At 39.7% G+C, this 26,847-nt stretch overlaps 2 protein-coding genes across 3 annotated transcripts in view; both read left to right on the top strand.

The window, feature by feature from the left end:
- Positions 1-15,631, top strand: part of MTCL3 (MTCL family member 3) — a 45,981-nt gene extending 30,350 nt beyond the window's left edge. The window contains exons 5-7 of one of the 2 annotated variants that reach the window (XM_003950919.6): positions 5,859-5,930; positions 12,367-13,542; positions 15,441-15,631. In XM_003950919.6, coding sequence (XP_003950968.1) covers positions 5,859-5,930; positions 12,367-13,542; positions 15,441-15,551 — 1,359 coding nt within the window. In that variant the 3' untranslated portion in view covers positions 15,552-15,631. The remainder of the gene's footprint in view (positions 1-5,858; positions 5,931-12,366; positions 13,543-15,440) is intronic. The other variant, XM_054686289.2, reaches the window with a different exon arrangement.
- KIAA0408 overlaps positions 15,625-26,847 on the top strand; it is a 32,175-nt gene continuing 20,952 nt past the window's right edge. Inside the window, exon 1 of the mRNA XM_003311475.7 lies at positions 15,625-15,752. The gene's annotated coding sequence lies outside the window, so the exon portion shown is untranslated. The remainder of the gene's footprint in view (positions 15,753-26,847) is intronic.

Below are 26,847 nucleotides of genomic sequence, written 5' to 3'. Positions count from 1 at the left end.
TTGTACTTAAAAAAAATTCAATCTGTGGTTGGTTGAATCCACAGATGTGAAACCTGTAGATACAGAGGGCCAGCTATATGTGATATGTCCTGTTTTAAATACTTTTCAGCTCATACAATTTTGACTCTTTTTGTTGAAAAGCCTAAGACATTTTTATTTTTCCAGCTTCTTTCCATTTTATATTCCAGCTTTTTAAAAGTCTACTTTTAAAGTAGACCTTTTCAAATGGGCTTTTGTTTACCTGTTATCATTTATTGACTTTTAGTAACGCTTCCAAAACAAATCTAGGTAAGAAATAAAGCTACAGTGGCTGTTTCCTCATTGAACTGATATAGACTAAACAACTACTTTGTGTCAGGTATATTTCTAAGAGCAGGAGCTATAACAGAGACCAATTCTAGGAGCCTGCTCTTGTGGAGCTCACATTGCAGAATGAGAAAACAGACATGAAACAAACAAATATACAAGTCAGTTGGTGAGATTAGAGGAGCTATGGGGAAAATAAAAAAGCAGAATTAGGAAGACAAGGAATATGCAAAGGAAGAGAATGGGGGAAGGATTTGCTTTTTGATATGAAATGGCATGGGAAGGTCTCTCTTATTAGGGACCCTGAAGAGACTATGGAAGTGGGTCATGAGAGTATATGACGGAAGAATGTTGCAGGCAGAGGAAGCCATAATCCAAAGGCCCCAAACAAGGGCATACTTGGTATGTTTGAGGAACTGCAAGGATGCCTGTGACACTAGAGCAAAGAAAGCAGTGAGGAGTGTGGTGGGAGATGAGGTTGAAGGGCTTGTTTGGGATGTGGGATTGGGGGGTGGGGTGACCACATAGAGTGGGCTGGTAGTTGACAGAACCAGCTACACATTCTAGTCACTCTGGGAGCTTTGAAAAAATGTCTGGGCCCAATCCCAAAATCTGTTTTAATTGGTCTGGGTTGAAATCTGGTCAAGTCTTTATAAAACATTACCAGAATAAATCTAGTGTGTAGTCAGGGTCTGGTATACCTTAGTAAAGCATGACTCTGACTCAGTGAGATGGGAAGCCACTGAAAGATTTTGCACAGGATGACACAGCTTGATCACCCTGGCATGTGCCTCTTCTTCACCCACATTCCCCTCTGGACCTTAAGATCATGCCTTAGTATGAAGCTTGGGATCCTGCCTCACCCTTTTAGGGAAGAGAGTGAATGTGGTCCTAAGCAAGCTCTCTGGGCACTTCACCTGTTCTGCCTCTGCCAGTCTGTCTGGGTAAGTGTCAAGGATGTAATAGAAGGAAAAGAGGAAGACTTCTAGGAACAAGAGCCCATTCTGTCCCCTTCCAAGACAAGTTGGAGACAGAGCTTCTACCTTTTTCAGTTTCCTTCCAGCAGGCAATCCCTGGGCCTCCCTCCCAGTGTTACCCTATAGTCACAGTATTTACAGATTGATTTAAGAACCAGTAAGTGGTGTATGTCACTTCTGCTGATGCCTGTGTTGAAAATATTAAAACTTCTGCACATGTGTCATATATGTAACCTAGTACCCCAAACCTTGCTGTCATGCTCTGTTACCATAAAGGATATGCTCAGAAATAATATAAGCCTGCTATCTAAATTGCACCTTTTTCTGTCGAAGTAACAGTATAATGTAGTTGTTCAGAGTGGGAACTCTGAAACTGGCTAATTTGCATCCTGGTTCTAACACTAGCTAGCTGAGCGATAAATCCATTGTGTGCTTCAGACAATGGTGTCAATAAGTCTGTTGTCAGTCTGAATGAGTAGATACATATAAAGTGCTTAGAAAAGTGCATGACACATATTTAGGGCTCAAAAGATCTAAATATTAATGTCTCTATAGTTTCCTTCTTGATTTAATTACCACACAAATGAATCTCTCTTTAATTTTATCAACAGCATAGGAGACTTCTATATGCATAATACGTCTTTTGGTAGCATGTTAGGCACATTCTTCTCTGTGGTTTAACTGCTGAAAACATAAAGATGCTACATACTAAGTGGAGTAAATTTTAATTGAGAAAAGGAAGATAATCTCAAAACATTTTTAGAAAACAAACAACGCATTTTATATCATTGCTGTGAAAAAATAATTACTGGCAAAACTCTCTAATTCCTGGCCTTCTCATGATCAAAAAGAACAGCAGCCTCTTTTGGACAAGCTGAGGCTGGGAATGTAAAGAATTAAGAAGTGGACAATAAATGTTTTCAACGTATTTATCTAGAGAACCATCTAGAGAAGTGCCTGCTTTGCCAGCAAATATGAAAATCTGAGATTTCATTGTGGCCTCCCCAGCTACTCCCCTAGCAGAGGTTACAAGATTTAGTGGATGATGGTGGGGGAGGATGACAAGGGGGGAGGTTACACAGTTTCATCCTCACAGGAAAGGGACTACTTGGACTCACATTATTTCTCTAACTTTCTGTATCCATAGAAATGTCTCATCTTTGTTTCATAGGATTCAGAAAGTTAACATAAACTTACTGGAATATGAAAATATGATGAAATATTTATTGAAAATGCAAATGTGATACTTACACATAGTAGCAGCCCTAAAGGCACCTGAAAGCTAATGTATCTTTATTCAAGGGGAAGGCTTTACTTCAGAGCTTTATTTGAGCTTAACACCCCACCTGAGTGATATTTAAATAAAAGCAAAATAGAAAATGCCTCTTAGGAAAGAATGCCCTAATTTCAGCATTGCTCTTATATTAATTTAGAGGTCTCATTTTAACATTGCCCACAGGATAAAGTCTAAATTTCTCAGCTGCACAAGCTGACCTCAATGTTTTCTGCATCTTCTTTTACCCCATCTCTACAGTGGCCCTACCTCCATCACTTCTTTTCAGGAGTTAGTGCATCTGAAAGGCACACTCATTCCTCTATATCTTTACTCCTACAACAGTTTGTTCAGTTTTATTTCTGTTGAAATTTTGCATATCCTTCAAAAGTCAGTTCTCTTGGATGATTTTCTCTGATTCCCCAGATCTGGAATTAGAGCTTCTTCCTTTGCCCTCTCAGTCCCCTTTTGTTCATTTATTGCCCTGAGTTAGTTCTGCCCACTGTTTTTGCTAATTGCATCCTTTTTATCATTATAAACAGTTAGCTCTTCGGGGAAAGAGTACAATATTTCTTAGTCACATGTGTTTGGCATATATACAGTACCACATATAGACCAGAAACTAAATACCTATGAAATGAATGAAACACAAAGACCAAAAAACATTTCCAGAACTAGAACATACTTTCCCTTGAAACCCCTGCATGTAACATCTTTATCTCACAGCCATTTGTACTGCCACCCTTGTGTCTTTGTATATCTCTATGACAGTCTAATTATGACATTTCTTGCTCAATAGGAGCATTTAGTGCTCCAAGTTGACCCTAGGACAATAATTTGACCTGAATAAGATAAAATTCAATCTTTATTCAATGTCCTTCAAGATCTGACTTACGCCACCAGCAAATCTCATGTCACTCCTCTCCTCTCACTCTGTAACACCCATATGGAATTTCTGTCCCAGAAATGGGTTTTCTATGTGGAATGCCTTTTTTTTCCCTTTTCCTCCTCTTCATCTTCCATTGGCTAACTACTCATGCACCAGATTCTAGATAAGATGCTACTCATTTTGGAAATTATCCCTAGCTCCCCACACCATCTCTAGCCCTAGATTAGATAAAGTCTTTCTCCTTAGTGATCTAATAGCTAACAGTTAGATATGAGAAAGACTTGGGTCAAGGTCTGAAGTTATTGTTACCAACTAGTAACTTTAGACATTTGCAAATTTAGCTTATTAAATCATAGATCACTGGGCCTCATCCTCAGAGTTTCTGAATCAGTGGTTCTGGGATGAATCTCAAGAATTTGCTTTTCCAACAGCTTTCTGGGTGACACTGATGATGCTGTTCTGAGGAGCACAGAGATAACTGATGCTTTTGATAATTTATTCATCTACTTCTGTTTACCCCTGTAAACTTTAGTTTCAGCACCTGCAAAGTGAGGCTAAAAGGAGTGTTTAAAAATTAGCTGAGATAATGTATGTGAAGGGGTTAACATGAATTAGGGCTCAATGACAGTTAATATTGTTCTTGTATTATCATTGCTTTCATAACACTGTGTTGGATTCCAGACTGAACAGATCATGCCAAGTAAGCTGAGAACCCCCAAAAGAGCAAAGATCACATTGGTTTTATTATTATTGTGTCACAGGTATGTTATGAAGTGCATTGGTAGTCACTAAATAAACATATAATTGAGTGAATTCAAATACAAGCATTCAATAAGTATTTAGTGAAACAAATTCAACGCTTCTTGTAGGTAGCCCCTACCTAGAATGTTCCAGGTTTCTTAGTTTAGCTCACTTTATTCTTGGTATTCTTGGGACTGTTTTGTTGATTACTTCCTAAATTACTTTTTGGTTATGGTGAGTCAGTCCCCAAGCTTTCCTTTCTAAGAAGATTATACAAGCAACAGAAAGAACTTCTTCCTGTAAAGAACTAGAAATGAATAACCACGTGGGCTATTCATTTGTCTCTGTAGTTTCAGTTTCATACTGAATGAAAGCAGTTGCACCAAAGTATTCCCCTGCCTTCTGTGCTTGAACGTATGCCTTTACTTAACAGTGGATATGGGTTAGAAATTAACATGTGAAGAATTTAATTTTCATTTCTTTGTGAATTTATGAAGACTCCTCTTTGGAAAAGGCTTCCCTATTTTTACTGTCAGTCTATACCCCTGTCCTTCTCTTTGACCTCAGAACCTCGATTTGGTATTCATACATCATTAGTTCAGCAAGTATTTTTTTCACCACCTGCCATGTGGCAAGCACTATTTTTATGGTGGTGATGCCACACTAAATCAAAACCCCTGCTTCACAGAACCTAAAGCATAGCATTTATCAATTTGCACTGTAATTGTTTGCTTCTCTGTCTCCTCCCCTGCTAAGTTTCAGCTTCCTGATGGTAGATGCAGTATCTAATCAAACTTTGAGTCTCCCCCTCAATGTCTAGTATATGGTAGACAGTCATACATATGGATAATTATTGTTTACATACAGAGACCCTTCTTCTTATATTGGTGTGAGAAATGGAACTGAGCACCAGAGATCATATTACGCTTGTCCTTGAAACAGTTTGGCACTAGCTGTGTATTCTTTGACTTCCAAAGTGTTAGTTTGAATTTTAATTAGGATCAGCCAGTAAAATGTGGGAGATTTTACATAAGAATCCAGATTTCCAGCTTCTCTTGTAAAAGCCCACATTCCTGTATCACACAATGAGCTGAAGCTGTGGCTGGTCCACCTGTTTCTTGAGATGGGGCATGCCTTCTCCATTTCACTACAACCTCTACCATGCCCTATCATTTTGCACGTGTCGAGGAGGAGCAAGGGGGTGATTAGGGTGAGGGGAGAATGAAGTGCTTCCGATTCTACATAAATTCACTGAAAGTGTGTGTTCATAAGCTTATAGCAACCTAACTCCCAACATTGGAAATAATAACTTACTTTTTTTCCTTCAGTGATGTGGAATGCTAACAAGCATTTGTTTACATTTGAACTATATATCATATTGAGTCAACAATCAATTTTGTCTGTTGTTTTTCTGCATTTTCACAGTAGGTTTCCTGTATTTCTCAAATTAAATAATTGCCAGCTACATTCTACTGTGATGTGTATCCTAGTCCAAAGTAAAAATATATCTAAATCTATCTGGTTTAGGATTTTTTTTTCCTCCTTTTATGATTATTGAACTAACTCTTTTTATTTGTCTTGGTTTTGTCATTTGAGACTAGAATATTTAAAAACATAAAATTGAATTAAAATTATAGTTTATCCAACTAAATATATTCGTGCTTTGTTTCAGTTATCCTTAAAAAGAAGAGGAAGCAAAGATTTGCCAAAATCTGAAAAAAAGGCTCAACAGACTCCCACAGAGGTATGTGGAAATAAAATTTCAACTAGTACATCAAGTACCTCTAAGTGTATATAATCACAAGCTACATTTATAAATAGATATAATGGCCAGATAAACTTATGCAAAACAAAGTCAAATTTGCATATCAATTATGTAGCTGTAGATACAGGTAGTATAAATCAGAATATTTACTTATAAAGCCAGCCATAACATCCCTATTATAATTGCTTTACATTGTAAGCATGCAGAAAAATGTCATTCGTATTTTATACGCTGCTATATTTGAGAACTGTACTCATGATGCTAATCTTGTCCTTTTATAATTAATAAGGTCAATAGAAAGGCTGTTCCTATAGTGTCAGGAGAAAGTAAAGAAAGGAATGTTGCAGAGGGAAGTCAGAAAGGAGAGAAAGGCTCATTATATCTTTAGAGAGCCCTGGAATGAAGTAATTCTCCATACCAGTGATTGGAGAAGCAAAAGAAAGGAGACAAAAGAATAAAAATGAAAGTTGAAAGATGTACTCAACATGGGCTTGTTAAAAACCTTAGAAACACAGCCACAGTAAAGACTAGCTTTGCTTTCAAGGTAAAAAGAGGTGCCAATGGTTGTAATGAAGAAGATTTTAAAATGGAAGAGGAAACATTTGGGATAAAAATGACACTATTGTTAAGGAAGGGGATCCCAATCCAGACCCCAAGAGAGGGTTCTCGGATCTCGTGCAAGAAAAAATTCAGGGCGAGCCCATAGAGTAAAGTGAAAGCAAGTTTATTAGGAAAGTAAAGGAATAAAAGAATGGCTACTCCATAAGCAGAGCAGCCCTGAGGGCTGCTGGTTACCCATTTTATGGTTATTTCTTGATATGCTAAACAAGGGGTGGATTATTCATGCCTCCCCTTTTTAGACCATATAGGGTAACTTCCTGATGTTGTCATGGCATTTGTAAACTGTCATGGCACTGGTGGGATTGTAGCAGTGAAGACGACCAGAGGTCATTCCCGGTTTTGGTGAGTTTTAGCTGGCTTTTTTACTGGAATGCTTTCATCAGCAAGGTCTTTATGACCTGTATCTTGTGCCGACCTCTTATCTCATCCTGTGACTCAGAATCCTTAACCATCTGGGAATGCAGCCCAGTGGGTTTCAGCCTCATTTTACCCAGCTCCTATTCAAGATGTAGTTGTTCTGGGTCACACGCCTCTGACATTATGACTCTCCAAAAGCACTTGGCTAGATATTAACCTTTAAACTATGTCAGTTGGAATCTATGGTACTGTAGTATACTTTTGTGATTACAAGGTTTTTTTCACATTAGATAGATAATTTAACTAAAGTGATTTTAAATATTCAAAATTTGAAAAAGTTGATCTCAGACATTTTTTAAAGCATAACATATTAACTATATATTATTTTCCTTTTTCCTCTCTGTACCTGCTCTTTTCCTGCTCTGTTTTCTCCTGGTACTTGCACCAGAACATGTATGGACCTCAGCATTTTTAGAATCCCAGGGAATCTCACAGCCAGGACCATGATATCATTTTTTGTACCTTTCTCTCTGTTCCCTTAGTAAGTCCAAATATACTCTGTCACTACAGCTTTTCCACTCTGTCTTTGCTGTCACTTTATCCAACTCACTCTAAATATTTTGTTGTGAATCATTTCACGTGTTGCCATGAATCTTCTTTCCTACCTTGTTTATGGAGTAGACGCTGTATCTACATTTGTCCTATTCTTACACTTCCTGTGTTAAAAGCTTATTTATTCTTTTCAACCATAGTCTCTGATGCAGGAATTCTTAACTGTTTAGTCTTGGCTTTATGGACCTCCACTCACTATGCATGTGGGCAACTTTCTGCAAAAACATCCACAACTTTAATCAGTTTCTCAGTGAGGTCAGGGACCTTACAAAAGTCAAGATGCTATGCAATCTACCAGCTTTTATTTCATGGGCAAAAACTTCCTTTTTTATAAGTATACTGTAGCATTTGAAGTTTCTGCTATCATTTCCAACACATTTATTTTCAGAGGTTATGACCTGTCACTTTTAAAAAACCCACCTCAGGAGACTGATCAGGCTATCTCCGATGGGATATCTCAATTATAAAATGGTCCATTTTTACAAAATTATAACACGATTCCAATGCTCAGTCAAGGTTGCAAACCATCGATCCACATATTTGTATTACTGAAAATATACCATTCTATTGTAATTCTTGTTTATGCATTCATCTCTCCTACTTAGCCAGGGCATTTTTGTAGACAGGAGCCATCTTATTCAGCTTTGAATCATCTGTGTCTAGTGATTGGCACTCTGCACAGGTTCAATACATGCTTTTAAATACTCCCGTGTCTCCTTTTTCTATGTAAATCACACAAAATTGCCAACATGCTATTGAATTTGATCTACAGAAGTGGCAATTTCATATGGTCCAACTGTCTATTATTCATTTAGCTTTGTATTTCATTTTGTTAATTTGCTTCAGCTTCTTTGATCTCTTCCTCACATGTTCCTCCAGCAGCACAGTGACTTTATTTACAGAGAAATGATACTGCACAGCAATTAAGAACTGTAGCTCTAGGGCCAGGCTGCCTAGGTTGAAATCTCTGGCATATACCGGCTGTATGAACTTGGGCCCATTACTTATTCTTTTTAGTGCCTCTATTTCTTCATATATAAAATGGGAATCATAATAGAGTTGTTGTACAGACTAAATGAGTTAATATATGTAATCGATTAGAATGCAATTTAGTTTCTAGTAGTGGCTCTTAAAGTGAAAGCCAGGCGTAGCTCATTTCTTACTGGCCTTCACCATCATCATATCTTCATGTTCCCCTCTTCACATGTAATTTGCATCTTCAATTGAGTGAGTCTTTAACATACACAAAAATAAGAAATAACTTGCTTCACACCTCAGAGCATTTTAATTTTTCTTGCCTACCTTTCACTGTGGAAAATAGGAGAAAATATTTACTGCTCAATTACTGTGGACCAGGCACTTTGCATACAATCTCCTTTTTTTAAATCAATAATTATGTATGATATTTCTATGCCAAGTTTCCAATGCAGCCTACAATAGTTGGGTTACAAGATCAGGATGCAAGGCATATTGGCATACAGGGTGGTAAACTCTTGGCATTGCAGAAACTAGCACATTTTGTATCTTGAAAATATTTATTTTTAAATAAATAAAATAATTACCATGACCATTAGCCCTTGATGCAGCTCTTTCCCTCATAATGACTCTATTATATTCAATCTATGTCCAAGTGTTAAAATAATTGTTGTTTTCATTCCTTTGGGCAGGAGCGCTTACATACACACAAATCAGATATTCTCTTTTTTATTTGCTTAATATAACACAGTGAAGTGTTATTCTGCTTCAGTGTGTGCCTTGTATCACACCCACTGCTGTTTTGGTTAGATTCAATTTGCAGTATATGCCAACTATACTAGCAAATAAAGGCCTTGCCTTGCAATCAAGGACTTCCACCACATATGCAACCCTACCTGGCTTCCCAGTCTCATCTACTCTTGCATGTCAAATAAAACCTAGCCTATGTAAAAGCATATTTGACATTTATTTGTGCTGATAAAATGCGTTCCAGTAAAAAAGCCAGCTAAAACTCACCAAAACCAAGATGGCAATGACAGTGACCTCTGGTCGTCTTCACTGCTACAATCCCACCAGTGCCATGACAGCTTACAAATGCCATGACAACATCAGGAAGTTACCCTATATGGTCTAAAAAGGGGAGGCATGAATAATCCACCCCTTGTTTAGCATATCATTTTTGGTCATGTTTCTGTTCAAACATTGTTTCTAATTATTGGCCTACATGACCTTAGATTTCCCCTCCCAAACCTTTGACTATTTCTTACCTGTCTCCCCCTTTCTCTCTCTTTTTTTTTTTTTTTTTTTTAGTTGGAGTCTCGCTCTGTCACCCAGGCTGGAGTGCAGTGGCGCAATCTCGGCTTACTGCAACCTCTGCCTCCGGGGTTCAAGCAATTCTCCTCCCTTAGCCTCCCGAGCAGCTGGGACTACAGGCGCATGCCACCATGCCCAGCTAATTTTTGTATTTTTAATAGAGATGGGGTTTCACCCTATTAGCCAGGCTGGTTTCGAGCTCCTGACCTTGTGATCCACCCACCTCAGCCTCCCAAAGTGCTAGGATTACAGGCATGAGTGACCGCGCCTGGCCATCTGTCTCCCTTTCTTTTCTTCTCCTCATTGGTTGTGTCTGTGACCATTATGATAGGTTCAACCATCACCTCTACACATCTCATCCACACGTCCTCACTTCTAGACCTGAGCTCTAAGTGCCAAGCTGTAATCTTAGTAATCTAATCATGAGCCTGAGATTCTACATGACTGTTGATGGATGTTTCCACCCTGTATCCCTCCACTGGAACACCTCACAGACAGCATTCTTAAAACCTTAAACCCACATTCTTCACCCAAAACCATTTCCGTTTCTCCTTTTGTACTTTTCAATTTAGTTAATGACTGGGCTTTGAGGTTGTCATGAGAATGTCGTGAGAATGTTTGAGAAGAACTTCTGTAAGTTTCATTCCACTATCCTTTCAGCAGGCAGAACCAACTTTATCCATTTTAGATTGATGGGAGTACATCCTATTTTAAAAGCGATCTAAATGGAATGCTCCTCTTTATTCATTCTCTACCCTTGCTATTGGCCATACAATCCAATGAGACCCCTCAACTCAAAAATTCAGGGTCATCTTTGATTCCTCTGCTGATGTGATCCAAAACATTGTAACATGTCCTTGGTCTCATCCTCAAAAAATCTTCCATCAAAGCTTTCCATGACATACCCTCTTCTCCTCTCTGGATGCTGCTAAGGCTCTCTCATCTCTTCTGGTAGTCCTTCTCTTCTTTCTTCTAAACCTCTCCTAGAGGAAAGTGTACAAGGCAACACATCTTACTTCTTTGATTTTACCACATTGCTCTATTTTTTTTCTTTTATGCTTCTTTTCTAGAGGCAGCATGTGCAGTGGAAGGAATATGAGTTTGGGACTCAGCCAGAATATAGACTGTGCTCTGTCACTTATTAACTTGTGCACTGCAATGTTAATAAATCTCCCCTATCGGTAAAGGGGAGATAGCATCACCTATCTTGAAGGACTGATATAAGTATTTAATACTATATGGAATGTAATGTTCAGGCTCTGCACACCCAGCAGCTCTCAAACCCTTCATATTCTTCATATTCCCATTAGTAGATAGGAAGACAGAAGACCTGTGCCCTGTTCTCCATCTCTTCCATCTCAAAGGCTCTGTGTGGTATTTACTGAGCATCTCTGGCAGAAGCTCATTATTCTCCTCACCTTCTCGCCAGTGGTTGCTCCTTCTTTACCAGAATGCATCTCAAACACAGATGACCGAGTACTGGATAAGGAAAGAATTTTTATTTTTGCTTTTTAATGAAGAAACCAAAGTTCACAGAAGTTATATGATTGGCTCAAAGTACACACTTAAAAGAGAATTTTGAGAAATTGTCCTTGGGAGAAATGACCTTAGACATAATAACATGCTTCAGTAATATCCCTCAGAGAAAGATTTCCATTCCTCCTTTTGTACTTTTCAATTTAGTTAATGATTGGGCTCTGAGGTTGTCGTAAGAATGTGTGAGAAGAACTTCTATAGTTCCACTATCCTTTTGCCAGGCTTTATCCATTTCAGACTGATGGGAGTACAACCTATTTTAAATGTGATTTAGATGGAAAACTTAACAGTTTCTCCTTGGATGGACCATTCCAATGTCAAACTTTCCTGACTTACAGGCCTCTAAAACAATTTTCCTTTGAATAAAAACAGGGGGCAGATTATTTCCTAAGTGACACAGAAATCAAGAGCCTGAGCATTCGTTTCAGCCAGAACTGGATTCAAATTTCACCTTTGTCCTTTGCTATTCATTAGCTGTGTAACCTTCGAACGGTTACTGAACATCTTTAAACCAGGAACTGTAATACCTACTCCTAAGTTTACTCTGAATATTAAATTAGGTTTATATTTGTAAAACACTTTTCAGCACTTGGCTCAGTGTAAGTGACAAAAAAGTGGCCGCAAATGCATATGAACCACATGCTCGTTGAACAGATTTTATATTTATTACTGCAATAATGAAACAAAAGAAACACTGCTGAAATGATCACCAAACAGTTGTATGCAGTTACAACATATAATAATCTCTGAATAGTGATGCCACAGTTTTTCTCTTTTCATATTCCTTTTCCTTTTTGCTTCCAGGATGTAACATTGTTCTAATCTTTAATTTGCCAGAGAATTTAAGTGATCTGAAGAAAATACACAGTATCTGCTTCTGTTTCTGTCATTAAATCTGGATTGCAAGAAAAATTATTTATCCAGGTGTCCTCTTTTGGTTGTTTCCTTGATTTACATAAAAATGATCTCCTATCCTTTTCCCTCTTTTCCCCCAAATGAGGAGGACAATGAAGATCTGAAGTGCCAGCTGCAGTTTGTTAAGGAAGAAGCCGCTTTGATGAGAAAGAAAATGGCCAAGATTGATAAAGAAAAGGACAGATTTGAACACGAGCTCCAGAAGTACAGATCCTTTTATGGGGATCTGGACAGTCCTTTGCCCAAAGGAGAAGCCGGAGGCCCTCCCAGCACTAGGGAGGCCGAGCTCAAGCTACGGCTAAGGCTGGTGGAGGAAGAAGCCAACATCCTGGGCAGGAAAATCGTCGAACTGGAGGTGGAGAACAGAGGCCTGAAGGCGGAACTGGACGACCTTAGGGGCGATGACTTCAACGGCTCGGCCAACCCGCTCATGAGGGAGCAGAGCGAATCCCTGTCGGAGCTGCGGCAGCACCTGCAGCTGGTGGAAGACGAGACGGAGCTGCTGCGGAGGAACGTGGCCGACCTGGAGGAGCAGAACAAGCGCATCACGGCGGAGCTCAACAAGTACAAGTACAAGTCCGGCGGCCACGACAGCGCGCGGCACCACGACAACGCCAAGACCGAGGCCCTGCAGGAGGAGCTGAAGGCGGCGCGCCTGCAGATCAATGAGCTCAGCGGCAAGGTCATGCAGCTGCAGTATGAGAACCGCGTGCTTATGTCCAACATGCAGCGCTACGACCTGGCCTCGCACCTGGGCATCCGCGGCAGCCCCCGCGACAGCGACGCCGAGAGCGACGCGGGCAAGAAGGAGAGCGACGACGACTCGCGGCCGCCGCACCGCAAGCGCGAAGGGCCCATTGGCGGCGAGAGCGACTCGGAGGAGGTGCGCAACATCCGCTGCCTCACGCCCACTCGCTCCTTCTACCCGGCGCCCGGGCCCTGGCCCAAGAGCTTCTCCGATCGGCAGCAGATGAAGGACATCCGCTCGGAGGCCGAGCGCCTGGGCAAGACCATCGACCGGCTCATCGCCGACACGAGCACCATCATCACCGAGGCGCGCATCTACGTGGCCAACGGGGACCTGTTCGGACTCATGGACGAGGAGGACGACGGCAGCCGCATCCGCGAGCACGAGCTGCTCTACCGCATCAACGCTCAGATGAAGGCCTTCCGCAAGGAGCTGCAGACCTTCATCGACCGCCTCGAGGTGCCCAAGTCTGCAGACGACCGCGGCGCCGAGGAGCCCATTTCCGTGAGTCAGGTACAGTTCTGCCTATTGCGAGCCACGGCGGTGGCCAGGCTGGCCCGTGGAGCCGCGTCCCTGGGGGGCGTCTCGGCGCCCGGACTGCCGCGCCCCGCTTGAGGGAAGCCCCCGCTCAGGGCCGCGCTGGGGCCTGAAACCCCCGGCCTCGGCCCACCAGTTCTTACACACTGTCCTTCTGCAGGGCTGAGGTTTTTGTGACTCCATCACATAGTCACCATTTCTTCCTCTGTTTTGTTTAAAAGGAAAACTGAACACCATTACCCTCAATTGTTGTGGAAAGAGTAACGGATTTTGAGGCACGTTATTATTTTAGAAGGTCAATATTTTTCTCTGTTACTCTGCTAGCAGATGAACTGCAAGATGGTCCTGGATAGGAATATTTAACTGCTGATATGTGGTTTTCGAGCCAAGATCCATATTGAGTTTAGGATTTTAAAAAAATGACTAGACTAGGAGGCCGAGGAGGGTGGATTGCTTGAGCTCAGGAGTTCGAGTCCAGCCTGGTCAGCAAGGCGAGATCCGTCTCTCCAAAACATATGAAAAATTAGCTGGGTGTGGTGGCACGCACCTGTAATCCAAGCTACTCCGGAGGCTGATGTGGGAGGATCACCTGAGCCCAGGCAGGTCGAGGCTGCAGTGAATGGTGATTGCACTACTGCACTCCAGCCTGGGCAAGAGTGAAACCCTGTCTCAAAAAAAAAGAAAGAATAAAACTAAAACAGAATTGATGGCAGGGCACTGTGGCTCATGCCTGTAATCCCAGAGGCCAAAGAGGGCAGGAGGTCAGGAGTTCGAGACCAGCCTGGCCAACATGGCGAAACCCGTGTATACTAAAAATACAAAAATTAGCCTGGTGTGGTGGCGCACTGCTGTAATCCCAGCCACTCCGGAGGCTGAAGCAGGAGAATCACCTGAACCCGGGGAGAGGGAGGTTGCAGTGAGCCAAGATTGCACCACTGCCCTCCAGCCTAGGCGACAGAGTGAGACTCTGTCTCAATAAAAAAAATTAATTTAATTAAATAAAACAGAACTGATGGATAACTACTGGTAAATGTAGAAACCAGTGGTAAAGAGACATGGTTTTGTGTCTACAACCCCCGGGAAAGGAACAAATGAAAGCCACTTTTTTTTACCATAAGTTGAAATAACATGATCATTATTTCCAGAGAAAATCACTCTCAGTTGTATAGTGGAGAATCTCAGGACTGGGGAAGGAGTCTATACGGTAGCTTGAAGGCAACACTAATTCAGAGAAATAGTAATAACTATTCCAGAACAGGGAAAACCAGCATTTTTCCTCCATCCTGATTTGTAGAGGCACACCGGATGAATTGGACTGAGCTGCTTTGGCCAGGTATGGTGGCCATTTAAAGACCAATGCATTTTGTCAGAGTTAATCACATGAAAGATAATTTATGAAACAAAACAGGCAATGCTGTTTCCTCTGGCAAGCCTGGTGTCCTGTATCCACTGGAGAACCCACGGAAGTACAACAGCATGCATGGCTTTTAAGACACGCAAGACATTTAAAAGCCAGTTTACGTACAGAAGCATGGTTTTAGATTAACTGCCTGTTGGTACAGCTAGAAACATTGCAGCCCTATCGCTTATTTATCTTGCATGTTGCTCTGCTTTGCTATGAAAAATATCGTTTTATGATAAAACGTGTTGAATTTTGATATGTATTCAGTTATACTCTTAGGGAAAATAATAGAAATTAGAGTGAGAGAAAGTGCTATGTATATTAGGCTTTCAGATTTTATAGATATAGGCTTAAGAGAGGGTGGAGGTTCTTTTTTAAGTTGAATGAATACTTAAATTTGTTGATATGAATTTAAGTTTTAAAGATTATTATTAATTAACTCTTCTCTTTGTCTTTGCATTTACCTTCCCAGATGTTCCAGCCTATCATTTTACTTATTCTCATTCTTGTATTATTTTCATCACTTTCTTACACAACAATATTTAAACTTGTCTTCCTTTTTACACTGTTTTTTGTACTGTAAATCTTTCATCATTTACCATTCATTGTAGTATTTTCAGTTTGTTTATTTTGTTCACCCTTCAAGACAAGAAGTAAAAGAAGTATAATTTCTGTAGTAACCAATGCTATAAAAACACTGAAGACTGCTTATTTCTTTAAAAAGATACAACTCATCTTACCAAGACCAAATTCAATAAGAAGCCCAAACACTAAAATATTTCAGGTAAGAAAGTGTGACATTTTTCTGTATGAATTGTTTTAATTTTTATTTCTTTTTTTCATCCTGTTTGTCTCCTCTTGATAAATAATTGGCATATTTAATATAAAAATGGACTACATGTCTCATAATTATTTCTCAGTAGTTCACTATTATTATTCAAAAGCTGGACGGACATTCACAATTTGGTCACATTTCCAAAAAGTATATACATTTGTAAAGTACCTTTGCCAGGTTGCATCAAACTAACAAGATAATTTTGACATCCAATAAATATCTGAAAAAAATATGGGAAATAAATGAAATGTGACCCTCATGAAAACTAAGTAATGTGTTGTAATGCCAATGTGTTTTGTCTACAGAGATATGCTTGGAAGCATGAGATTGGATTAGGTCTTAGTTCATTTAGGAAATAATTATCCCCATCCTACTCTATTTGACCAGATTCCCACCAAACCTGCCACTCCTGCTTTTACTTATTATACTTGAAGTCGTGTATTGCTAATCAAACTTACTGCTTGGAGTCCTATCCTCTATAATAGATTGCCTCCAGAGTAGGAAATACTCTATAAATATGATATGTGAATTGTTTTGAATGGGAAAAAATACAGTCATTCTCTAGAATTTCATTAAAGTATCGTCATTTTCTAGAATTTCATTAGATCACAATCCAAGACTGGTAGCATAGTTCAGGCAGGAGGTGCTCTCGAGATATAAACTAACTTCAATAAACCTGAGCATCCCCCTTTCTCCTCAAACCTAAAGTGGCCTGGATAGACTCCATCTACCCAAAGGACCCATTCTGTCCATCTCATTGATAGTTTATCCAGTGCCACCCAAGAGTCAGCAATCTCTGCACTTGTTGAAGTCACATACTTGTAAATATTCACAGGTTGGTTGACGGATATGAAAATCTGTGGAAAGTGAAGTATCCTGCATGTCTGCAAAAAGGATATGTGGAAAAACTTTGTTATAAAAGTTGCTATTGGTAATGGTCCTTGGAATCCCAGGAATTTAACTTTCAAGGGACTATGATTTATTTATAGTCTCATCCTCCCACACATCCATTTGAGTATTAATTAAACAAACAAACCAACCTTCACAATAGTCTAAAACTTTAGTTTAGAATAACTGCTCTTACTCTCTATAGGGTTTGTTTGGTTTTGGTTTTTGGTTCTGTTTGTTTTTTGATAGGGGGAGGAGAGACTTGGAGTGAGGAGTGGTTACCCAACAGTTGGAATCTGTCAGTATGCACTTCTGGCTTTTCATTTTAGAGATTCTGAGAGCTAGGTAAAGCTTCATTACAAAAATGAATGAAATTAGATAAATGCCATGTTTAATCAATTATATATAATTCAGGTGTTTGCTTTTTAAAATTTTTCATCTCAGAGATAACAAACACTTTAAAACCTAAAGTTTGTCTGTTAGATCCGTGATAAGTTTCCAGGCCACCATTTCAGGAACTGAAAGTAAATGTTTGAGGGCAGAAATGTAGCTGAAATATTTATCATCTTTGGAGCCAGTTATACCTGTTAAAAGGTTCTCAGCCACCTACAGAGCATTTGGAAGTGTGTGGAGTGTTGCAGGTTATTACAATGACTGGGAAGTTCGCTGGCATTTAGGAGGAAGGGATCAGAACTTCAAGGTCCCTGAAATCCCACATCACAAATAATTGGCTTGTCCAAATTGCTGATGTTGTCTTTGTGGAGAAATGTGATATGGTATGCACTTATTCACTTCAGAAGCATCATGCGTATTCACCACCCTGTGTGACTTTAAGAAACTGGCTTTACATTTTAGCTTTCTTTATCATGAGAGGAATCAAAAATTAAATAACTAGATCAGTAGTTATCAACACTAGCTGCACATCAGAATTTCTGGGATGTTTTTATTTGGGGACCTACTCCATACTAATTGAAATAAAATGTACGGACCTAGGCATTTGTATTTTTAAAAATGCCCCAGAACCACTACTCTTAGATATTTGAATTATCTAAAATACACATTCTATATAGCCTCAACAAAGCTTACAGTAAACTATGTGATACCAAGATATAGGATCATTAGTTGTCTAGGTTTGAGTAGACTTTAAAGTTTCAGCTGCTCAGTGGATGTCTGAATTCTCTCTAGAGCATTTCCACTTAGTTGTACAGCCTTTGCCAGAAGGGATATCACCTCCAGTGATAAAGCAATTATATTTCTGCACTGGTGGTCGTGCCAGAAAACTTGGCTTGCATTAATACAAGTTTTCAAAAACACAAAATCAAAGGTAAATAGGAGTAATACCTAACAGAAAAGAGAACCAAGATGAATAGTGTGTGGGCACAGGGTCACACACCCACTGAAAGAAACAGGCACATGTGCACACTGAATTCAAGACTCAAGATGATCCCACAGTGATCTAACATGTTATTACAACAAAATCCCTAGGCATTCTTAGATGGGCTGACAGCCTAAATATATGCAAAGATGGTGCAAACACCTCAGTGATAACTTATGACCTGAATAGGAAAGGAGAGATGTCTGGGCTAACCAAAACACCAGCCTCAACTATAGATCTCATTTTAGGAACTATGGTCATGTTCCCTATGTTGCCCTTCTGGCAACAGGGGTATTAATCTTACCTATGAACTCCTAAAGCAGTGATAAGGTTTGACTCTGTGTCCCACTCAAATCTCATCTTGAATTGTAATCCTCACAGGTTGAGGGAGGGACCTGTAATCCCCACATGTAGAGGGAGGCAGGTGATTGGATCATGGGGGTGGTTTCCCCCATGCTGTTCTCATGATAGCTAGTGAGTCCTCACGAGATCTAATGGTTTTATAAATGTTTGGAAGTTCCTCCTTCACTCCTCTCCACTGCTGCCTTGTGAAAAAGGTGCCTGCTTCCCCTTCCACCATGATTGTAAGATTCCTGAGGCCTCCCTAACCATACAGAACTGTGAGTCAAACCTCTTTCCTTTATTAATTACCCAGTCTCAGGGAAGCTCTTTATAGCAGTGTGAAAGTGGACTAATACAGGCAGTTATTTTATAGAATTTCATGAGACTCTTAAACCTCATCCAGATCCTCCATATGTGAAACTCCTGTGAAATACTGGGGAGAGGAAAGTAGGCTGAAGCAGTACTGACTTGACTGCTGCTCACAGATTCTGGGGGATATGGGATCATTCCAACAGCTCCTCTGAAGTTAGTGAATCAACTTTACTGAACAGTTGAATTCCAGGGAGGCTCTTTTCCACTCTGCCCCGCTCACTGCATAAACCAGCTTCCCAGTTGTGCCTGTGTGTACACACACAGCTCCATCACACTGTGGTGTATAATGAGAAATGCATCCAGGGTCAGGGCATTCAGAACTGCCTCCATCTTAGGGGACATGCTGGGGACCAGTTGGTGGAAGGTGGGGTCAGAAAATTGCCAGCAGGCACAAAGTGACCTTTTTCCTTGCCATCTTTTCCCTATAACTTCAAGCTGTTCAATGGGCGCCCAGTATCCAGGGTGCACCTATCTCTTAAAGCGTAGAACATAGACTTGGGAAGATAAGTTGACAAAGATGGTGCCCAAAACCTCAGAAAGAGAGTCCCCAGCATCTTCCCCTTTGATCCTGTTGCTTGCATTATTTTTGTTATATTAAGCTGTTTCTGAAAGAGGAACAACCAGGCTTCTTGATTCACCAAGAGAGCAAAGACTCTTAATTATTAAGACAAGGCGTCATCTTTTGTTTGGACCTTTGAAGCTGTGCTATTTAAACATCACACCAAAGTAAACTCAACAGAGCAAGCCATATTCTAGAAAATTCCCTTGTATGCACATTCTTGGTCATAGGAAGAAGTGTCTTCTTGTTAATTTGGCCTAGATCTAAGAAAAAAGGAATTCAGTTGGCTATTTTTAGGCATAAGTAACTAAACTCATAAAACAAAGGAAAATTCATTCCTGAGCCTGGAATGTGTTTTGGCCTGCATTCTCCAATCTTCACTTTAGTTTGTGTGATAGAATGGGATATGGTTATTTAATCAGCTGCCAACGAAGTTTGGAGTGTCAATTTGGTAGCTCAGCCTTAATTCCAAATATTCGTGCAGAGTTTGTAACTGCATTCTGATAGAACTACAGTCCAGTTCATCTAGTAGAGTCATGCTTTGGGTCAGACACCATAACTGAATGTAGAAATTGAAGAGAAGGTAGTGGAGAATATTACCAGAAAGTAAGAAAAGTCGACCATTTATTAAACTACTGGGATATGGTACAGTTAAAACATAGTACGCATGAAGACATAACTGCTTAAATCCTAGTTGTAAACCAATTAGGTCTAATGAAAGATAGATTTCATTCTACGTTTTTAATTTTGATCTGGTTTTTGATAAGTAAAGTAATTTCATTCATATTTTGATGAAACTCACATTTCATGGGTAGGTCCTGATATTCTCAGCAGTCTACTTCTAGAATTTCAGATAGAAACTCATACAAAATAGAACGTTTCATGGCCTGGACATGGCAGAACACCTTTGTAGTTACAGTAATAAATGTGGTAATATCTTAAATGTGGTAATGCTTCTAAACTGTACTTCTGAGTTGATCAGTTGAGAGAAGGGAAAGTGGTAGTGGCTGTTTTTCATGTTTGCCATTTTGAAAATGTGTGCAAATCATAGAATCTCTAAAGGTCCTTTCCATGTAACTTAAATACATTTTCATCTATGTCTTCCCTGCTTAAAGGTGTATTTTCTGCACTCACTGGCAGTTCTAGTCTGTGTCTGTCCTAGTGAAGTTGTGGGTAATATTTTCAATATTTCTGGGGGCATCTTTTGAGTAGAGTACTGTTATAACCCACTTGATCAAAGAACAAGAGCAGCAAATATAACACTTTTTAGATGTAAAGAGAAACCTCAGAAATCTCTACCTTGCACTGCTCACTGTTAAGCCAGGCTGTGTTGTCTTTTTTTTTTTTTTTTTTTTGAGACGGAGTCTCGCTCTGTCGCCCAGGCTGGAGTGCAGTGGTGCGAACTCAGCTCACTGCAAAATCCGCCTCCCAGGTTCACGCCATTCTCCTGCCTTAGCCTCTTGAGTAGCTGGGACTACAGGCGCCCGCCACCACGCCCACCTAATTTTTTGTATTTTTAGTAGAGACAGGGTTTCACCATGTTAGCCAGGGTGGTCTCGATCTCCCGACTTCATGATCTGCCGACCTTGCCCTCCCAAAGTGCAGAGATTACAGTCGTGAGCCACCGCGCCCGGCCCAGGCTGTGTTGTCTTAAAGAGCCCCATCTGATCTTATATCCCAGATATTTATGATTAATAAACTTAAGTCTATTGACATTTCCTGATTATTCAATTTCAATGTTACCATTATAAAACTTTTTTAGTTCAGAGTTGTATGTATTTTTCTGTAGCTATTTTTCAAAATAAGGTACCAACAAAACTCAACATCTGAAGATAAAATTGCAAACATTTAGTTTAAGATGAGAATACATAATCAGTGGTTGTTAGCAGTTATTCAGTCTTTACAAAAATGTTAATAAAATTTTATTGACTTGCATATTTGAATGTTTTTCTCAATGTTTTTGAATCCAAATTCCTATTTAGCATATATTAAACTCAGATAATAAAAATTTGCCTGTTTTGATGATTTTTATTTAAATTATCAGCAAAGTTTTAGATATATTTTTAAAATGATTTTAAATGATTGTTATTTTTTACTAAATAAACATTAAATAAACAGTAACAGTGTAGAGCATTACACTAATTTAAAAACTAGAACTTTTCAGAAAAGTTTAGAACATCAACTCACTTAAGAAAATGGCAAACCACCCTGAGGTATTCAGGAGTGGTGCAATATCTTGACTATTTGAAGTGTTACAATGTCATGTGTACTCCAGATATGGAGCTGTGGAAATTACTGACTCTGAAAAAGTGTGCTTTATGCGTTTATTTTCTGTAGTCTCTTCTGAATGTTTTGAGTTGAGCTGCTTATGTTAACAAGCATATGCATAAGTGATTATTGAAGGCTGGGAAACGGCATCACTTCTTTTTGAGGTTGTCCAACATGATGTACCTTTAAAGTTAGCTCTTTAAGTTTATGTCAAAAGTACCTGCCTTAACCTGTGCATTCAAATATTAAGAGAGTATGAGGGGCAGAGAGCAGCTCATCAGTTTACTTACTTGCCTCAAGTGATTTAGTAAGGGAAGGTAATTTAAGAGCTTTTTTAAAGAAATGACTTATATACTCTTATTTCTTAAAGTCAGAACACTCAGTTTAGTTTGTAGTTTATAACTCCCTTCCATCTTTCTTATAAACAGTTTTTTCACATTCTGTGTTACTCCTTTTGCATCACTGACTCCGGGACAGACAAAATAGAGTTAGACTTCTTAAATAGAACATCCTGTGTAGTGGCCTAGATCAGTCATTTATAACTGGGTTTCAGCATGACAAGTTACTGAAATTAATTTTTTTCTGGACATTAGATGACTCCTGGGAATCCAAGCAGGAAAGGAAATGTGTATCTGCTGAGCCTTTGCCTGAAAGGAAATGTGTACCTGCTGAGGCTGTCGGCCCACATAGAGGGCATAGCATAGAGGGCCTTAGCGTTTGTAAATAAGCTTAGATTACATCTAGTGGAAAAAGCCGTAGTGAAGCTAGTTGAGGTAGTCAAGGAAAATGAGGACTCCCTGGCCTTGGACCTCATCTTGATATGAAAAAAACTGTCCAAGAGGGGAAACTGAAGTCTCTATTCAGCCTCCTTACTTCAGAGGGAATGTAATTGATTCAGATGCAGCTATTTGTTTGAAGATACCTGATATTTGTAGAAAGTGACTGGATTCAAAATAGTAATGTGGATTAAAAAGATTGGATAAAGAAAGAGTGAGGTTGGCTGGGCACGGTGGCTCACGTCTGTAATCCCAGCACTTTGAGACGCCGAGTTGAGTGGATCACCTGAGGTCAGGAGTTCGAGACCAGCCTGGCCAACATGGCAAAACCCCGTCTCTACTAAAAATACAGAAATCAGCTGGGCCTGGTGGCGAGTGCCTGTAATCCCAGCTATTTGGGAGGCTGAAGCAAGAGAATTGCTTGAACCCAGGAGGCAGAGGTTGCAGTGAGCTGAGATCGTGACATCGCACTCCAGCCTGGGCGACAAGAGCGAAACTGTCTCAAAAAAAAAAAAAAAAAAAAAGAATAAGGTTACAGAAATCTTATTTTGCAATATATATTGATAGCGTCAACAACATCAGAATACAGTGGAAGGGTCAGACACAGCTGCTTTTGAGGATGTACTAAATACCTACTGTTTCCTTCCTGCACTTGAATAGCTTTTGCCCTACATGATATCGCCATTTTGTAACTCTCTCTTCCTAACCCCTTTTCCTTTATGAATTTTTGAGATGTTCATGGGCAAATTACCCATCAAGGTATTGTGCTTATAGGCTAATATGGACTTACTGAGGGACCTTGGCCATGGAAAATGGGTCTGCATGGTTCTGCAGAAGACCCTGAAAATGGGTCTGGCTGGTTCTGCAGAGTGGGCCTAGGAGCTACGCTGAAGTGTGACTTTGGGCCTCCCGTTCTGTAACTTTACCTCCAGATCCTTTACTGTATCCCTCTCATATCATGATGCCACATTCCTTTTGACCTGAACTCCAAGTGCTTAAAATCTAACACCCACCTATGCAGTTCCCCATTCAGATCTTCCACCTGTTTCCCCACTCCATGCCCTGTGAATGAAACAGATGGCTTTCCTGACCTCTAATCAAAGCCTACCCATATTGATTTGTTCCTTCTAGTCCTTAGTATGTGCTACCTCTTCTTTTCTGTGCCGAAGTGTGAGTAGCCAATAGTTATTTCCTCTACCAGTGGTATTTTACTAGGCAATTCTTGGAAATAGAATGCTGCCATCCAGTAGTGATAAATCTAACATTTCTCGTAGAAGATATAGGTGGATTAGTTACTCCCTGGGGGAATATGGATTAGTTCCTGTGTCCTTCAAATTACACTCACCAAGCCTGAGCCATGCTTTACTGCTGAAACATCCTAGCAGAGAGAAGTAAGTGGCTCAGGGTGGCCCTCTTGTGGTGGACAAGCATTCCCAGGACTCTGCTGGTCACTAAAGTAAAGGTAGCCCTCAAACAGTCCTTTTTATTATTTTGATTTTATTGTCATCATTATCAGTATCCTCCAAGTCAAGAATCTGTAAATAATACAATGAGATGCTAAAAACAAGTTTGAAAAATGTGAGCAAGGTCTGTTTCTAGTTTTAAAATAGCCCACATTTCTCAAATATGTTACTGTTTGGTTCAGAATTTGGACCACTACCTAAAAAGAACAGATCATTCAAACGTGTGTCTTTTGAATATTTCTGTCATCTGGAAATGCCTGTGCATAAGCCCCATGACGGATGTGCTTGGCTAAAAAACCTGTTGACGTGTCCTCAGCCTTCAGAATAGAAGAGACAGCCAGTGTCCCATGATTCTAAGGATAAACATCACCCACTGGAAAAATAGTACATTAGCTGGCAAGTAATAATCCAAACATGTACATGGATAGTAAATATTCTGTGTGTGATCCTCATAATTTTATACCCCAAAACAGTATTTTAGGAGGATCAAAATTATATTTATTAACACACAGTTGAAATTGCCATTCTAGAACTCAAATAACACAGGACCAAATTTGACAGAATCAGCTGTGGAACTTTATCAAAAGTCTGAAGCCAGGACCTCACCACTGGATGGTCTGAGTCAGAAGTCTGGGGAGAGTTCCAGCATTACTATTTTTCTTTTTCATTCTCTGTGTGATTATAGTATGCAGCTAGGGCTGAGTGAGAGTAACACTAAACCGTGATCTCCTTGGTGGAATGCTGTGGGTACTCCTAGGAGAGACTCTCCAAATTTGTGAATTTATACCAGTGTAGTGGGCTACTCAAAATGCAAACAGTCACGCTACATGTCACATTTCAGGGAATCTTCAGAGCTGACCAGACCTGTTGAAGACAAGGATTTCTTCCTCTTGTTTGAGTCCTCTTGGTCTAACCTGGCACAGAATTGGTATTCACAAATATTTGTTAAATGGAATGTTAATTGAAGTACCCAAGACCTTAGGAATTGAAGATAATTTAAGATTTAAGAGTTCTGCTAAACAACTGAGATCGCATGATCTTAAAGTACTTTGAAAATTGCAAGGGGCAGACATTATTCAAGAAGGAAGGATTTCTTAAAATACGTCCTTTATAGTAGCCTTTGAACTTTAACATGCAGAAGAATGAGTTTAGGCGGGGCACAGTGTTTCAGGCCTATAATCTCAGCACTTTGGGAGGCAAAGGAGGGAGGATCATTTGAGCTCAGAAGTTCAAAACCAGCCTGAGCAACATAGCAAGACCTTATCTCAAAAAAAAAATATTAAAATTAAAAAATTACCTGGGCATGGTGGCAAGTGCCTGTGGTCCCCTACTCAGGAGTCTGAGGCTGGAAGACTGCTTGAGCCCCAGAGGTTGAGGTTGTAGTGAGCCATGATCACACCACTGCACTCCAGCCTGGGTAACAGAACAAGACCATCTCAAAAACAAAACTAAACTAAAACAAACAAAAAAGAACAAGTTTAGTTTTTTAAAAGTTGTTCTCTTTTTCAATCTTTTCTATCTTCTTTCCAATGAAAATAGAAACACAGTACCCCTTTTATTGTTAAATATGTTTAAAGGGTAAAAGAATAAGCAATGGAAAAACGTTATAAACAAGAAATCAGAAGCTCTCCAGTCTCATAACAACCAGGTTGTCATAGCATAAAGAGAACAAATGAGTAACTGCTTTGTAACACTTCAGGATCATTCTGCAAACAAAACCATAGATTAAATATGTACTGGCACTGGCATGCTTAAGGCCATGTTGCCATGTTTATCTTCAGATTTTTTAACTGCTAAGATAAAATCCATTTGCCTTTTTATTTTGACCCAGTGTTTACAATTAGCTAAGGACACGAGCCTCTTTAGATAGTAGTAAATACTCAGCTGGCTGGGCACAGTGGCTCACGTCTGTAATCCCAGCACTTTGGGACGCCGAGGCGGGTGGATCACGAGATCAGGAGTTCAAGACCAGACTGGCCAATATGGTGACACCCTGTCTCTACTAAAAATACAAAAATTAGCAGGGCATGGTGGCATGCCCCTGTAGTTCCAGCTACTCAGGAGGCTGAGGCAGAAGGATCACTTGAACCTGGGAGGCGGAGGTTGCAGTGAGCTGAGATTGCGCCACTGCACTCCAGCCTGGGTGACAGAGCAAGACTCCATCTCAAAAATAAATAAATAAATATTCAGCTATATGATTCTTATGTCATACTTGAAAGATAGAGTATCATCTCTCTCATTTGGACATAGAAGAAAACTGAATTTAAAATTTGCCAAAGCCAGAAATCAACTTCTCAGTCTCCTCTCATATCCAGCATTCATATTTCGATTTTCTTCCCTTGCACTTCTTGGAATTTTGAACTTCAAGGCACTCCACCAGGAATGAGGAGACCTGGATTCTATTCTTGGAATGGCCACTTAGTGGCTTTGTGACCTTGAGCAGATGAGTTACTCTCAGGGCCTCTTCCCTCAACTGTAAAATGAGAAGGTTAGCTAGATGATTTCTGAAGTTCTTTCTGGCTCTAAAATTCTGTAAGTCTGGAAACACCTGCTAGTGACATTTATGCACGCATTAGTTCTCTTTTACCCTTTTCAAAATGTTTTTGATTGTGCCTTAATATTATTATTAATATAGATCTTTTCCATTTCTTTTTAGAATTTTCTTTTTTGTTTCTTGACAGCAGGCAGTGTTTCTACATTTATTTTCCATTAAGTGTTATTATGTACATTTCTTTACATATCTGTTATACATTGAAATAAGATTAGTATGTCATAAGGTATGAATGATGTAATTCTTTCTAAAACATAGGGCAATCATTTGTGAATTTCATATTTGAAGATTTAAATGTTCAAATGGTTTAAAGAAAAACTGCATTACAAAACAAATTGCATTTTTTTCATAAGATTTTCAGTCATTCTGATTGAAAACCTCAGGCAGTTCAAGATGTCTGAATGTAACTGTAGGGCTGAGTATACCAGCATCAGTCTTTTAAATGCATTC

The sequence above is a fragment of the Pan troglodytes genome, chromosome 5 (assembly GCF_028858775.2).
Source record: "Pan troglodytes isolate AG18354 chromosome 5, NHGRI_mPanTro3-v2.0_pri, whole genome shotgun sequence".
NCBI classification, from domain to species: Eukaryota; Metazoa; Chordata; class Mammalia; order Primates; family Hominidae; genus Pan; species Pan troglodytes.
The sequence above is the reverse complement of the archived record's forward strand: the minus strand, read 5'-3'. Positions and strand labels throughout refer to the sequence as shown.